This window comes from Nicotiana sylvestris, chromosome 1, assembly GCF_000393655.2.
Source record: "Nicotiana sylvestris chromosome 1, ASM39365v2, whole genome shotgun sequence".
Classification (NCBI taxonomy): Eukaryota; Viridiplantae; Streptophyta; class Magnoliopsida; order Solanales; family Solanaceae; genus Nicotiana; species Nicotiana sylvestris.
The window spans coordinates 49,692,590-49,705,043 of NC_091057.1; the positions used below are offsets into that span (position 1 = coordinate 49,692,590).

General features: G+C 35.5%; 2 protein-coding genes across 2 annotated transcripts; both read left to right on the top strand.

The window, feature by feature from the left end:
* The first annotated feature begins 6,728 nt into the window (after positions 1 to 6,728).
* On the top strand, positions 6,729 to 9,366 carry LOC104228639 (F-box/kelch-repeat protein At3g23880-like). The gene is made up of 2 exons (XM_009781127.2): positions 6,729 to 8,017; positions 8,922 to 9,366. Exon 1 carries the CDS (start codon positions 6,856 to 6,858, stop codon positions 7,972 to 7,974), a length of 1,119 nt encoding a protein of 372 aa, XP_009779429.1. The 5' UTR covers positions 6,729 to 6,855; the 3' UTR covers positions 7,975 to 8,017; positions 8,922 to 9,366.
* A 1,751-nt stretch (positions 9,367 to 11,117) lies between these two features.
* LOC138870047 (uncharacterized) lies at positions 11,118 to 12,217 on the top strand. Its single transcript, XM_070147560.1, has 5 exons — positions 11,118 to 11,283; positions 11,325 to 11,448; positions 11,501 to 11,689; positions 11,876 to 12,058; positions 12,136 to 12,217. Exons 1-5 carry the CDS (start codon positions 11,118 to 11,120, stop codon positions 12,215 to 12,217), a joined length of 744 nt encoding a protein of 247 aa, XP_070003661.1.
* The last annotated feature ends 237 nt before the right edge of the window (positions 12,218 to 12,454 follow it).

A 12,454-nucleotide genomic window follows, 5' to 3' on the forward strand; every position in this document is an offset into this window, starting at 1 on the left:
TATAGATAAATTGTAGACTGTTTTTTGCAGAAGATTTGTAGAAGTTTTAGTCGTTTTTGGTTTTTTGAAAACAGAAAACAAAGCATCTACAATCAGAATACAAATAATCTACCATTTATCTACAAAATATCTACAAACTGGGTACATTGAATTTTAATATCCCAATTCCCATTCAATTGTAGCTTAATTGGTATTTTCGACATAATTGCATTTTTTGCAGAAGATTTTGTAGGAGTTTTAGTCGTTTTGGATTTGTGAAAACAGAAAATAATGCATCTACAATCAGAATATAAATAATCTATAATTTATCTATAAAATATCTACAAACTGGGTACATTAAATTTTAATATCCCAATTCTCATTCGATTGTAGCATAATTGGCATTTTCGACGTAATTGCATTTTTTGCAGAAGATTTGTAGAAGTTTTAGTCGTTTTTGATTTGTGAAAACAGAAAACAAAGCATCTACAATCAGAATACAAATAATCTATAATTTATCTACAAAATATCTACAAAACTGGGTACATTAAATTTTTATATCCCAATTCCCATCTAATTGTAGCATAATTGTGATTTTTGACATAATTGCATTTTTTCAGAAGATTTGTAGGAGTTTTAGCCATTTTTTATTTGTGAAAACAGAAAATAAAGCATCTACAATTAGAATACAAATAATCTACAATTTATCTACAAGTTATCTACAATTTCTGCAATATGTGTTCTTCTTCTTCTTCGAGTTTCAATCTGAAATTCAGTCAAAACCAAGTCTAATCTTCACCAAAACCCCTCAAAATTGAGATATAAATTTCAAACCATATTCCCGATTATTTTCAACAACACTCAATCCAAACAAATAATGATTTTTAAAAACCCAAATTTGTATTCAAAGCTTTCAAGCTTTTTAATGGCTATCAATGGTGGAAAATATCTGGAAGAATATTTACTTCCATAATTGTAGCGCGCCTAAATAGGAATATCTGGAAGAATATGATTTGATCTGATTTACGCCAAATCTTTTTAGAATATTCTATTCCTCAATTTTAGCTCGACAAATTAGGAATATTCAGCTACTATTAATTAGTATTTAATGATTGGTATAATAACTGTAGAAAAAATGTGGATAGGGCGGGTAAATTAGAAACTATGCACATTTTTGGTAATAATGTTTCATATATAGTATAGGAAAGAAAAAATCTCTTTCTTTTACATGCTATGCTATTCTTATAATGTTAGATATGCCTCTCATAATGCTTTTCACTTACAGAATTTTAACCTTATTTTGTTTCAAGTGAAATTTATGTCCAACCACAATTTTAACTTTTAAATACCTGTTTTTTATTTTATCTTCATTTTAGAAAAAATAATTAATTGAACTCTATCAGTCTAGTCTTTCCAATGGTCTTAATATGTTAACTTATTATTGTAAGCATGTAATGCAAAGTACAATCACGTACTTCGCAAGTGCTAAATGATAGTTGTTGAATGCCAAAATGTCCCACATCGGCTAAAGGAAGAAAGTTGTTGGGAATTTCACCTTATAAAAAGAGGCCTAATGTTTAGGATTTAAATACACCTCTCATTTGCCTTCTTATCTTCTTAAGGCATTTGTATTTTCTCTCTTTAGTATTATTTCACTTGTATTTTTAGAGTGGAATAAAATATTGGCTGTGTCCGAGGAAGTAGGCAAAATTGGCCGAACCTCGTAAATTCTGGTGTTCATTTTATTGTTGTATTATTGTCTTATTTATTATTTAGTGACTGCCATAATTTTTGGTATAGTAGTTGTGACCCATTCACACTATATACATTTGGCTTCCGCAACAATTGGTATCAGAGCCAATGTACTGTCTAAGTATGCTATGTGGTTGCAGCATAGTCTGATCTTCCACATCAGAAAAGATTTATCTTGGTAACTGAGTCAAGATTTTGTCTGAGTATGCTCTGTGGTTGCAGCTTAGTCTGATCTTCCACACCATAAAGGAAATAATCTTGATTTGTGTCGTCAGCTATTAAATAATATTTGTGTCAAAGATGAGAGACAATAAATAAGAAGAATCTACATCAAGTGTCAACAATACGTCATCATTGGCATCTTCGCTTATGACAAGAATTGTGTCAAATGCAAAATTTGCGGTAGAAATTTTTGACGGGTTAGGACATTTTGGGATGTGGCAAGGCGAGGTTCTAGATGTCCTTTTTCAATAAGGGCTAGATCTTGCTATTGAAGAAAAGAGACCAGATGTTATTGGAGAAGAATATTGGAGAATTATCAACCGTGTTGCTTGCGGTACCATTCGATCCTACCTTGCTAGAGAGCAAAAATATCCATACACAAAGGAAACTTCTGCAAGTAAATTATGAAAAGCACTGGAGGATAAATTTTTGAAGAAAAATAGTCAAAATAAATTGTATATGAAGAAGAGACGGTTTCGCTTCACCTTTGTTCCTGGTACCACGATGAATGAACATATCACCAGTTTCAATAAGTTGGTCACAGATTTGCAAAATATGGATGCAACTTTTGATGATGGTGACTTGGCCTTGATGCTGTTAGGGTCACTTCCTGATGAGTACGAGCAACTTGAAACTACTCTACTCCATGGGAATGACGAAATTTTTCTTAGAGAAGTTTGTTCGCCTTTATACAGCTATGAACAAAGAAAGGGAGAAAAACAGAAGGGCGATGAAGGAGAAACACTTGTTGTGAGGGGTCGTCCTCGAAATCAAATGAGGACAAAGAAGGGAAGATCAAAGTCAAGATCTAGACCCAGCAAAGATGAATGTGCCTTTTGTCGAGAAAACGGGCACTGGAAGAAAGACTGTCCGAAGTTGAAGAATAAGGCCAAACATAAGAATGGAAAGGCCATTATGGATTCAAATGTAGTTGATGGTGATGATTCAGACTTCTCATTAGTTACAACAGAGTCATCAACATTATCAGACATATGGTTGATGGACTCGGCTTGTAGCTATCATATATGTCCCAACAGGGACTGGTTCGTGGATTTTCAAGAAGGAAGAATATAGAGTCATCCACACAGAGGATAACAGCCCTCTTACCTCATATGGCATTGGTTTAATATGATTAAGGAACTATGATGGAATGATCAGAACATTAACATATGTTCGATATGTACCGGTTTTGAAGAAAAATCTCATCTTTGTGGAAGCCCTAGAATCAAAAGGGTTCAAAATCATTGCAGAAAATGGAGTGATGAGAGTATGCTCCGGTGCACTAGTGGTAATGAATGCCGATTGGAAGAACAATAACATGTACCGTTATTACGGTAGTACAGTTATTGGGACAATGACAGTAACATCCATTGACGAAAAAGAGGCAGAAGCAACCAAGCTATGGCACATGCGCTTGGGACATGCTGGAGGAAAATCCTTGAAAACTTTATCAGATCAAGGATTGTTAAAAGGAGTAAAGGCTTGCAACTTGGAGTTTTGCGAGTATTGTGTCAAAGGGAAACAGACAAGGGTTAAATTTGGTACAATGATCCATAATACTAAAGGTATTTTAAATTATGTACACGGGTCCTTCCAAAATGCCTTCATTAGGTGGGAAACACTATTTTGTAACCTTTGTTGATAATTTTTCCCGAAGAGTGTGGGTGTATACAATGAAGACCAAAGATGAAGTATTGAGAATTTTTCTCAAATGGAAAATGATGGCGGAGAATCAAACATGCAGGAGGATCAAGTGTATTCGTACAAACAATGGAGGTAAATATAAACATGATCATTTCAATAAGGTTTGTGAAAATGATGGCATTGTCCAACACTTTACTGTCAGACATACACCACAACAGAATGGAGTGGTAGAACGTATGAACTGGACCTTGCTGGAGAAGGTACAATGTATGTTGTCCAATGCTGGCTTGGGCAAAGAATTTTGGGCTAAGGCAATTACATATGCATGCCACCTCATTAATCGTCTATCATCTGCTACTATTGATGACAAGACACCATTTGAAAAATTGTATGGAAATCCTGCTGTAGATTATGACTCTTTGCACGTGTTTGGCTCAACTGCATATTATCATGTGACAGATTCAAAATTGGATCCAAGGGCAAAGAAGACTATTTTTATGGGGATTACTTCTAGAGTCAAATGATACCGCTTATGGTGTCCTATGACAAAGAAACTATTATTCAGCAGGGATGTTACCTTCGATGAATCTACTATGGTAAATAAGTTAACAAATGAAGATACCAAACAAGATGATGGTACTTCTAAGCAGGTGGAGTTTGAGGGAAAATTTATTTTTCCTACACAAGAAGTAGAGGATGAAACAAATGAAGATCATCCTCGGGAAGAAGAGCCAGTTGAGAAGGAGGTTCCAACTCAAGAACCTCAACAACAACTTGAGTCAATTGCAACAAGTAAACCTAAAAGGACAATAAAGAAACCGGTTCGTCTCATAGAGACAGTGGCTTGTGCCGCCTCAATTGTAGCTGATGATGTTTCTACCACTTATAAAGACGCAGTCCAAAGTTCAGAAGAAGATAAGTGGAGGATTGCCATGAATTATGAAATACAGTCCCTTCATCAGAATCATACATGGAGATTGACCAATCTCCTGAAGGGCAAGAAAGCAATTGGGTGCAAATGGGTTTACGCAAAGAAGGAAGGATTTCCTAACCAAGTAGATGTTCGCTACAAAGCAAGATTGGTGGCCAAAGGATATGCTCAAAGGGAGGGAATTGATTACAATGAAGTATTTTCTCCAGTTGTAAAACATTCCTTCATTAGAATTGTGTTGGCTTTGGTAGCACAGTTAGATTTGGAACTAGTTCAGATGGATGTAAAAACTGCGTTTCTACATGGAAACTTGGAAGAGGAAATCTACATGACTCAGCCAGAAGGATTCAAAGTTGCTGAAAAAGAAAATATGGTATGCAAAATTGAAAAATCATTGTATGGATTGAAGCAATCTTCTAGACAATGGTACAAGCGATTTGACAAGTTTATGTTGCGGCAAGGGTACAAGAGAAGCAAATACGATCATTGTGTGTATTTGCGCAAGCTTGAAGATGGTTCATTTGTATATATTCTCCTATATGTTGATGATATGTTGATAACTTCTAAGAAATTGATAAGTTGAAGATTCAACTGAAGAAGGAGTTCGAGATGAAGGATCTGGGTGAGGCAAAGAAAATTCTTGGCATGGAGATAATAAGAGATAGACGTTCAAAGAAACTCTGTTTATCTCAAAAGGAATATTTGAAGAGAGTACAACAACGTTTTGACATAGATGAGAAGACTAAGCCAGTTAGTACTCCACTTGCTCCCCATTTTAAGCTAAGTACTACTATGTCGCCAAAAGATGAAGCTGAACAGGAGTATATGTCAAGGGTACCATACGCAAATGTTGTTGGTAGCTTGATGTATGCAATGGTCTGTACGAGACCTGACATTTCACAAGCTGTTGGAGTTATTAGCAGATATATGCATAATCCAGGAAAGGAGCATTGACAAGCTGTGAAGTGGATTCTATGGTATATTCATAATACTGTAGATGTTGGGTTAGTTTTTGAGCAGGAAGACAATCAATCTGTAGTTGGATATTGTGACTCAGATTTTGCTGGTGATCTGGACAAACGAAAATCAACTACTGGTTATGTGTTTATTTTTGCAAAGGTACTAGTTAGTTGGAAGTCTACTTTGTAGTCAACAGTTGCTTTGTCTACAACAGAGGCAGAGTACATGGCTATTACAGAGGCTGTGAAGGAGACAATTTGACTTCAGGGGTTGCTAAAAGAGCTTGACATTGGATAAAAAAGTATCACAATTTTTTGTGATAGTCAAAGTGCTATTCAATTAGCAAAGAACCAAGTTTATCATGCAAGGACGAAGTACATTGATGTTCGGTATCATTTCGTACGATAAATCATAGAAGAAGCTGGAGTCACGATGAAGAAAATTCATACTACGGAGAATCCTGCTGATATGCTGAGAAAAGTGGTAACTGCGGTCAAGTTTCAACATTGTTGAACACCGAAGATTGAAGATGAAGACACAACCAAAATTTGTTATTGAGAGAAAATTGAAGATGTGGAATTTTGCCAAGGTGGAGATTTGTTGAATGCCAAAATGTCCCACATCGGCTGAAGGAAGAAAGTTGTTGGGAATTTCACCCTATAAAAGGAGGCCTAATGTTTAGGATTTAAATACATCTCTAATTTGCTTTCTTATCTTCTTAAGGCATTTGTATCTTCTCTCTTTAGTATTATTTCACTTGTATTTTTGGAGTGGAATAAAATATTGGTTGTGTCCGAGGAAGTAGGCAAAATTGACCGAACCTCGTAAATTTTGGTGTTCCTTTTATTGTTGTATTATTGTCTTATTTATTATTTAGTGACTGCCATAATCTTTGATATATATTCAAGATTTACAATTAATTCAACTTTGAAAATATATTGTAGTATGCATCAGTGTCCGTCACATATGTATAGTTTGTCCAATCAAATAGTAGATCAAGAGACTGCTGTAATATAGGAAGATGACAACGCAAGAAAACGTAAGGCAAATAAGAGAGGAAAGTGTGCCTTACGTGTAAGGTTCGCAAGAAATTCATTATTGTATCTGATGCGTTCACATCATAACCTTGTATTTGTTTCCTACACTTAAATCTGTCCATAAATTGTGCTGCTTCTTCTTCCACTGGTTGCAATATAATTGCAATAGCCATAGTTAATGTGACCCACCTATTTCGGGAAAAGATAAAAAATTGTAATAATGAGACTATACTTCCCTTAGGCCCAAAAAAACATTTCTCAAACTCCACACAAAGTTTTTCAACAGCTTCTTAATGCTATTGAATTTCAGTAGCAATTGAGTTACAAAAGATGGAGAAAACATCTGAAGGAACAAACCTTTTACCCCAAGAATTATCACAAGAACTAATCATTGAAATTCTGGTCAGGTTACCTGTCAAATGCCTCTTGAAATTCAGGTGTGTTTCAAAATTATGGCTTTCTTTAATCTCAAATACAGAATTCCACAAAACCCGTGTCAATTTTTCCATAAAGAACCCCAAAATGACTGATTATACAATTGCTGGTGTAGCCTCAGTCTCTGGTTTAGGTAAAATCTGCCATGTTTACACCATAAAGTGTGAAAATTCATTTATTACTGCGGCTAAACATGGTTGTCCTCCTAAATCTTTGCCTCTCTCGGCTTGGCTTTTGGGTTCTTGCAATGGTTTAGTTTGTTTAACTAGTGACTCATATACACTAATGCTATTGAATCCATGTACTGGAAATTTTAATGTATTTCCTGATACAATGTCTCAGTATAAAGTTGGTGCTGGTGGTTGTTATGTTAGATATGGATTTGGTTATGATGCATCTATTGAAGATTATAAGGTTGTCAAGATCTTTAGTTTTCCTCAAAATGAAGGCAGACATGAGAACATAGTTAAGGTTTATAGCTTAAAGGCTAATTCTTGGTCAACTATTCAGGGTTTTAATAGTGGTTGTATAAATGGAATGGTGGGTGTGTTTGCAAATGGGGCTCTTCATTGGGATGTTTGCCATCCTCATATTTCACGTGCTTCTTCGGAGATTGTTACTTTGGATTTCGCTGCACAGAGATATGGACAAATAGCACTGCCTAGTTATGAAGATGGGGGCGTTTATTGGACATTAGGCGTTTCAAGAGGGCGTTTAGTTGCTTGTTGCAACTATGAAACAAATAAGGCAGATATGTGGGTGATGAAGGAGTATGGTGTCGAGAAATCCTGGACTAAGTTGGTTGCCATCTCGTTGCCTGTTGACCGTAGAGTTGATATCACTCCATTGTATGTGGCAGAGAACGGTGATGTTCTTTTGAAGCTTGGCACAGAGCTAATACTGTACAATCCAAGGAATGCATCATTCAAGCGACTTGCCGATTATGTGTCGGGTGATTTCCTTCAAGTTCAAGTGGCCACCTACTTAGAGAGCCTTACTTCACCTCATATTTAGTGATGTGATGACAGGTTACGCCTTGAAGGCAAAAAAAGAGATGGTAAAAGATCTTTCTGGTTGCCTGGTATCCCTGTTTTCAAATTTATTGATGACTTTGTGTCTTGTCATATTTTTTCGCATTTTCCTTATCTAGTAAGCAATGTCGGATAGGTTAAATTTTTATTCTTGTGTATATTCTATATAGCTTGACTCCCCTTTATTTTTTTGTATGTTTACTTATTTGTATTTTGACTTAGTAAAAATTCTGGCTCCGCCACTGCATCTAAGGTGCTTGGCCTGCAACATTGAACCGAGAAATGCTACAATTATCATGCTCAATTGGAGTTCTATATTTCTACACAATTCATATCATGCACCATGTTGTTACAAAATCCTTGAATACACTAAAGATCAATGCCAAATAGGAAAGATTTGGGGTAATAAACAGCTGCCTGAATGCATATTAAACATGTACCGATCATCTTCTTGTGAGCTTCATGAAAGTTCCTACTGTAATTTGGTTCGTTTTGATAGGTTGTTGAACAACTAGGCTATCCCTTCGGGGACATCCAATAAAAGAATTTTTGAATATACAACAAAGTAGAGTAGTTTGTTACAATAAGGACACTTCTTTGATCAAGTAGTTTTGAGGTTGATTCCTCGAGATCTACGTGCTGCAAGTTTTTCCAGTGTAAGTTTTGGCATGTTCTTGCTCTCCAGGAACTGGGGTTATGCATCTCTCTGGTGCTCGTTAAATGCTCTCCCTCAAGAATTACACACACAAAAACAGATATGTGTGCGTGTGTGAGAGTCTTGTTTTTGGTGGGGGGATGCAATAGTAGAACAGGTGAACTTTGAAAACATGAAGAATTAAAAGGAACAACAAACAAAGAAACTACTGGGAGCTGATTTATTTGTTTATTTCACAATTAGATGCAGCTGTTAAGTGTTGTTGATCTCTTCAGGATGGAGCTCATGGGCAATAAGGCGCACATTTCAGTGACTTGTTGCCTGCATTAAAAGACCAACTAAATGAGGCGAAACACCCAACTCGTGTTGCTTGTAGCTTCAGAGCCAGAGCCAGAGCCGACACCTCAACTGAACTTTTATCAACAGAACCACGAGGTCGTAAGATACCAGCACAAATCATGACTTCCCTTTTTGTACAATGCCATTTTGATCGTCGGATATTAGTGGATGAGGTAAATATTGCTTAGTATTCTTTCATATTTTCCCTTCTTGTTTTGGTATGGAACTCCTTTTCTGCATGTTACTGAAGAAGGGGAAATATGAAATAACCTTTGCAATATTATTTTTTACTGTCAAAGAAGCAATTCAACATTTACAAATCTGCAGTGTTGGTAAAACTTTGTTTCAGTGGTCATACTGGACATTTTGATTCAGTTTTTATTGTCATTGTATTAGTATATAAGGTTTCTCGATTCAGTTCCTAGTTAATAACATGAACGGTGAATAGACCATTTAAAGTTGAAAAAAAATAATATAGGGAAAACCACATAGTTTAGTCGCTCCCAAAAATAATAGTTGGCAGTATGTATTTTTTTTTATTAATGTTTAATGCTCATAAAATATATATATTTTTTATATGGATAATACACTATAACCCCCGAACTAGACCCGAAGTTGCTATTACACACTTACCTTTGCGGTGGTCCTATTACCCCGTAATTTTTTTTCATAATTCTTTGCACTTTTATTGCTGACGTGGAGCAATGCGTGAGAACAACTCCTTCAAGCGCATGAGAGCTTAAAAAAAGGGCTCTAACCTATACGAAAATGGTCACGTGTCAGTTCCAAAGCTATTTTCAAGAGCTCTTCATCCACATCTTATCACCATTTTCAAGAGCTCCAAATCTATTTTTTGGTGTCAAAATTCAACAAAAATTCAGCTAATCCGCGCCAATCAAGCTCAAATTTTAACTACAACTTCACAACAACATCATCACCATACCTAGTAATCAATTTGGCCAACAACCAAGAATTTCAACAAATCCATTTTCTTTGTTCTTCAAGCTTTTTGAAGGTTCAACAATAATGGATTCGAAATTCTTTTTTCATTTTCGAATCTCATTAACAACTAAGGATTTAGTGTGAATTTAGCACTTGATTCTCAACTTTAAAACTTCAACAACGTTCGAATATGCTCAATACCTCTAATAATTTTCAAGTTCATACAAAATAATTGTCCTTTTTCATTTTTCTAAATACAAAATAATATTTCCATTATACTTTGAATTAAAAAGAAAGAAAAAGGAAGAAAATGAAATAGATTTAAATTTTTTTTAAAAAAAACACAAAATTACATGTGGCAGCGCGTATATTTTACTGCTTGCCAAATGTTTGGTTCTCTATGCCACATCAGCACTTAGGGTGATATTTATTATATTAAAAAAAATTGAAGGAGGAGGGAGGGGGAGGGGGGTAATATGGCCTTCCGTAAAAGTAAGGTGTGTCGTAACAACTTCGGGTATAATTCTGGGTGGGGGGGGGAAGGTAAGGCTAATAGTGCCTTATCCCTATTTTAGAGATAATCAATGTATATTTTTTCTATATTTGGCTCGGATGTAATTATTTTTGGCCAACCGGCCAATTGTGTAACTTGCGCAATAATAAATCCTCCATATCTATCAAAATCCGCAGGAATCTTGAGACAATCATTTGTTTTGACCTGCATTACCAAAACCAATGAAATGATATATAGGGAAAACTTATCCATGGTGGAAGGGTGCTTCAGATGACACAACAGAATTGTGAGAAAATCAGAACAAAGTATCTTATGATTCATTGCATATCTACTGCAACTTCGGTTGGATGTACTAAATAATTCCTGTATTAAGTTTTGTGCGAAATAAAATGTTAAATAAAAATATACGTACTGATTAACTGAAAGGAAATGCCCATTAAACTAAATATTTCTTGCATAACAATCTTACATTATTAATCACGGCATAATAGTTCCTTATTATTAGTTACTACATAAATATTCTTTTTATTCTTATTTGCCATATAAATAATCTCCTGCATTATAATCCCTGCCGCACAACTTAATGCGCTAAGCAAACCGCCCCAGGGGTTCATAGTATCCGACTAAAAGCTTAGTACTACCAAAAGCCAAAAAATCTCAGCGACTGCTAATTATAATGGTATTCTCGAAGCGAATAGCAGCAACATCAATTGCTGGCTTGTCCTATGATTCAGAGTCACTGCCACTTCTTCCTGAAGAACTAATATCTGAAATATATACTCCTAAGGCTTCCTGTGAAAACCTTGCTGAAGATGCAAAATCTTGGCTTTCCCTTATCTCAAGTTCCCAATATAATTCATCAAAACCCATCTAAAACTTTCAGCCAATAATCAAGAATATACTCACCACAGTCTTCTTTTTATCAAGAACTGGACAACTTTTCACACTTGCTCCCTTAAAGCAGTTATGCATGAAAAATCTCCCTTTATCCCTATTGAAAGAGCCTGGTTTTCACTATTTTGTTTTGGGTTCATGTAATGGATTGTTTTGTATTTCTAGTCGCTATAAGAAATACTTTATATGGAATCCATCCACAAGAGAATTCAAAGAATTGCCCCTTTCACAGAGGGATATCACTGGTTCATATCGTGAGACTTATGGTTTTGGTTATAATGAGTGTCAAAAGGATTACAAAATTGTAGTCATCAAGAGAAAGAAAGATACCGAGTATGGTTTAAGTTTTATAGTGTAAGAACTAATTCTTGGCAAAAGACTTTAGAGTTCACATGCAGGTGCGCTATCATATCCAACTGTCGTGGTAAATTTATAAACGGAAGGGAAGGCTCCACTGGGTTGCCTACCACAAGGCTAAATGACACATGTGGTAATATCGCATTGACCAACTTTGGCGATAAGTTTGACTGGCGACTACAGTGTTTGGGAAGTAATCTGTGTATTCTATGTTGATGATCATCGAATGGATGTGTGGGTGATGAAGGAGCATGGACTTGGGGAGTCATGGAATTTGGTGATCTCTGTCCCTCTTTGTAATTTTGGTCGTCCTTGGCCAATATTCATCTTCCAAAATGATGAAGTTTTACTGAAAGATGGTTCAAGGTTAGTGTATATATATATAATTCGACGCACAACAGTTTCAAGACTAATTCTAAGGTTCAGGTCAAGTTTTGTTTCAGGCGTGAACTTTATATGTACGTTGAAAGCCTCATTTCGCCAAATTCACTGGTGGAATTTAAAGAGCTGAGAATCAATGAGTGAAGGATGGAAATTCGTGGTGTGATCTTCTTTTTGCTGAGAATCAATGATGAACTAACAAAAATTCTACTCAGTAAATGACTTTGGATTTCCTTTTTATGTTTAGTGAAGAAGGGGAGATATGAAAGTAACACTTTGCAATATTCAATTTCACTGCATCAAAACAATTCAAAGAATTACAAATTCGCAATGTTGATAAAACTTGGACTCCTCAATTTTAACAGTCTTAAAACTTTCGTT